Source organism: Triticum aestivum, unplaced genomic scaffold, assembly GCF_018294505.1.
Source record: "Triticum aestivum cultivar Chinese Spring unplaced genomic scaffold, IWGSC CS RefSeq v2.1 scaffold64460, whole genome shotgun sequence".
Classification (NCBI taxonomy): Eukaryota; Viridiplantae; Streptophyta; class Magnoliopsida; order Poales; family Poaceae; genus Triticum; species Triticum aestivum.
The window spans coordinates 1-2,347 of record NW_025237694.1 but is presented as its reverse complement, the minus strand read 5'-3'; the positions used below and the strand labels follow the sequence as shown (position 1 = coordinate 2,347).

Sequence of the window (2,347 nt, the reverse complement as noted above, 5' to 3'; positions counted from 1 at the left end):
TGTCCATTTATAGAGGTGGATAAATGTGCATGTATGTTAGTATCTACGATTGTACTGTGTTAAAAAGGCATGATGGTGTGGCATAGGTAGAGGGTTCTCATCTTGATTCACTTCGTGTGCGCATTGCAACTCTTGGATTAAGGTCGATTTACTGCACTCTCTAAGCGCCAAGCAACACCTTGCTTCGATCTCCCATGTGCTCCCTCTGTAAAGTAATATAAGATCTTTTAGATCACTTTTAAAAAAATCCCGAGCTCTTCTACTTGAAAATATGGGCCTCTGAGTAGGGAAATCCAAAAATTATGTTCTTCTTAATGTCTCCTCCCCATCCGCATATGAGGGACCTTTGGGTCGAATTTTTGTCAGATAAAACCACATACGCTTTCATATTGACAGAAAAGACCACCTGCAATCGGTATTGACAGAAAAGACCACCTGCAATCGGTATTGACAGAAAAGATTATAACAGGCGGAGGTGGCAGCTCGCCTGCCACGGGATTTTGAGCGAACGCGGGAGCTGGAACGAAACAGCGACGCGGTGGCGGGCCATGTCGTCACTCCCTCAGGCTGTCGCCTGTGATGTGGAAGCTGCCGCTACTGACATGTCGCCATTCCGTTCCAGCTCTCACACTCACTTGAAATTCAGTGGCAGGCAAGGTGCCGCCGTTGCCCGTGGCGGCAGGTGCCACATGGCGGTGGGCGGATCTGCCACCACAGCGTACGTGGTCTTCTCTATCAATATAGATTGCAGGTGGTCTTTTCTGTCAATACAAAAGCATAGGTGGTCTTATCTGACAATTGGCTCATCAATGCGACAGCCTAAGCTGCTCAGGAAGTGACATTCTCCAAGTAGCAAGAAATAATCTCGAGATCAGTATTCCAGTGTGTACTCCCTCTGGGAGAGTGATTTTTCTGTCGTCTAATTCAAGAATATGAGCCTATCCGAACAACTACACAAGCCATTGAGGATATTCCCGTTCTGTGACTAGGAAAAATCTCAAACTCGATATTCCGAGGCAGACAAACGTGTTATTTATATCAAGCAAAGAAAGACTGGACATAACCATCAGGACATAAAGAATCCACGTACACTCGTATTGCACAATATTATCAAAATTTCGGGTACGCTGATTACCGAGATTGGGCACAAGAAATGTAACCCATGCGGACGACATTACAAGACTGCCACTGCTACAAAATCCCCTTGTTATTCGCCTTCAGATAGGCATCAAGACGGCGTTTCTACTGAGTAACTCCCGACTTGCACGTCAATGTACTGGCAATGAAATGTACTACAATACTGTAGAAATTAAACCGTGCCTGATTAATGCACACCCCCAAACTATTCCACGATGCGGTTCCAGGGATTCGGTAGCGCAGCAACGGAGTGTTCTACACCTAAATTTGATCCCAGTCAATAGACCCGTGGTTTTCAAAACTGTAACCAGGTTGCCGTAGACGGTTGCGCCCCAGTTTGCTCATCGTGGCGAGGCCTGAAAGCAACACGTAACAGATTTTTAGCATGGGGTCGGATTACTAGGGATACAGCTGAACACCGAAGGGAAAGTGTGAAAGCATGTCAGAAAGTGAAACTAAAGCAGTTACCTTCGATGACTTTGTAAAGTGACGACCACCACCTATCAGATGGAACCTGATACTCTGTGAGCGACTCCTCGATTTCAGTGTTGTGCTTCCCTTCAAGGACGCCCTGCAGGGTGATTACTGCGTCCTTTGTTTTCCTGAGGATGTTGTTTCCCTCAGCAACCTCCAATGAGAGAAGGTCGCTGTGGGATGATGCGAGGCTAGCAGCAAGCGCAAACTGGGCAGCAACAGCCCATCGGTTCGACGCGGCCCATTTCCTCTGAATATCTTGCAGCTTACTTTCTTCCTTTCGCAGCCTCTCTTCACCATTCCCAAGCACAAGAGACTGTTTGATTTTTCACAGAAAAAATGGATCAAAATACATATCAATGTTCGCACTGAAAGTAGGCCAACTATGTGTACTTGAGCCAAGTTAATGACGATAGGCATTATTAGCTCTATTCTATGAAGAAGTGCATATGACAAGATTATAGAAAATAAACATGGTAGCAGCTGCACATTACCTTAAGATATTCTGCATTGCTAGGCCCTGTGCTCTGAACCATCTTGGAGAAAGCACCATCCTCATTGCTCAGAAGGTTCTCGGGGGTGTCAAATTCCGAAATCTGAAACAAAATATTACTTTAAACTAAGTTTGGGGTACCAAGAGTTGTGCAGTTGAGGAAAAAAGAATATGTGTGATTAAACATAAAAAATAGTATAAACTTCTTCGGGTGGAGTGCACGGATCTACTTACAGCAATCTA

At 45.2% G+C, this 2,347-nt stretch overlaps 1 protein-coding gene across 1 annotated transcript; it reads right to left on the bottom strand.

Moving 5' to 3' along the window:
* Positions 1-1,066: 1,066 nt before the first annotated feature.
* On the bottom strand, positions 1,067-2,345 carry LOC123176559 (ABC transporter C family member 1). The gene is made up of 3 exons (XM_044590705.1): positions 2,106-2,345; positions 1,606-1,927; positions 1,067-1,493 (listed from the first exon to the last, which is right to left on the bottom strand). The coding sequence occupies exons 1-3, from the start codon at positions 2,145-2,147 to the stop codon at positions 1,399-1,401; spliced, it is 459 nt and encodes a 152-aa protein (XP_044446640.1). The 5' UTR covers positions 2,148-2,345; the 3' UTR covers positions 1,067-1,398.
* Between the last annotated feature and the right edge of the window lie 2 nt (positions 2,346-2,347).

What these genes read in the sequence shown, in the direction of transcription:
- LOC123176559 (XM_044590705.1), bottom strand. Translation starts at nt 2,147, where the DNA reads ATGGTTCAGAGCACAGGGCCTAGCAATGCAGAATATCTTAAG. An exon ending in GCAATGCAGAATATCTTAAG is followed by an intron (nt 1,928 to 2,105) that starts GTAATGTGCAGC and finishes AAAATCAAACAG; the next exon opens with TCTCTTGTGCTTGGGAATGG. An exon ending in ACTTTACAAAGTCATCGAAG is followed by an intron (nt 1,494 to 1,605) that starts GTAACTGCTTTA and finishes TGTTGCTTTCAG; the next exon opens with GCCTCGCCACGATGAGCAAA.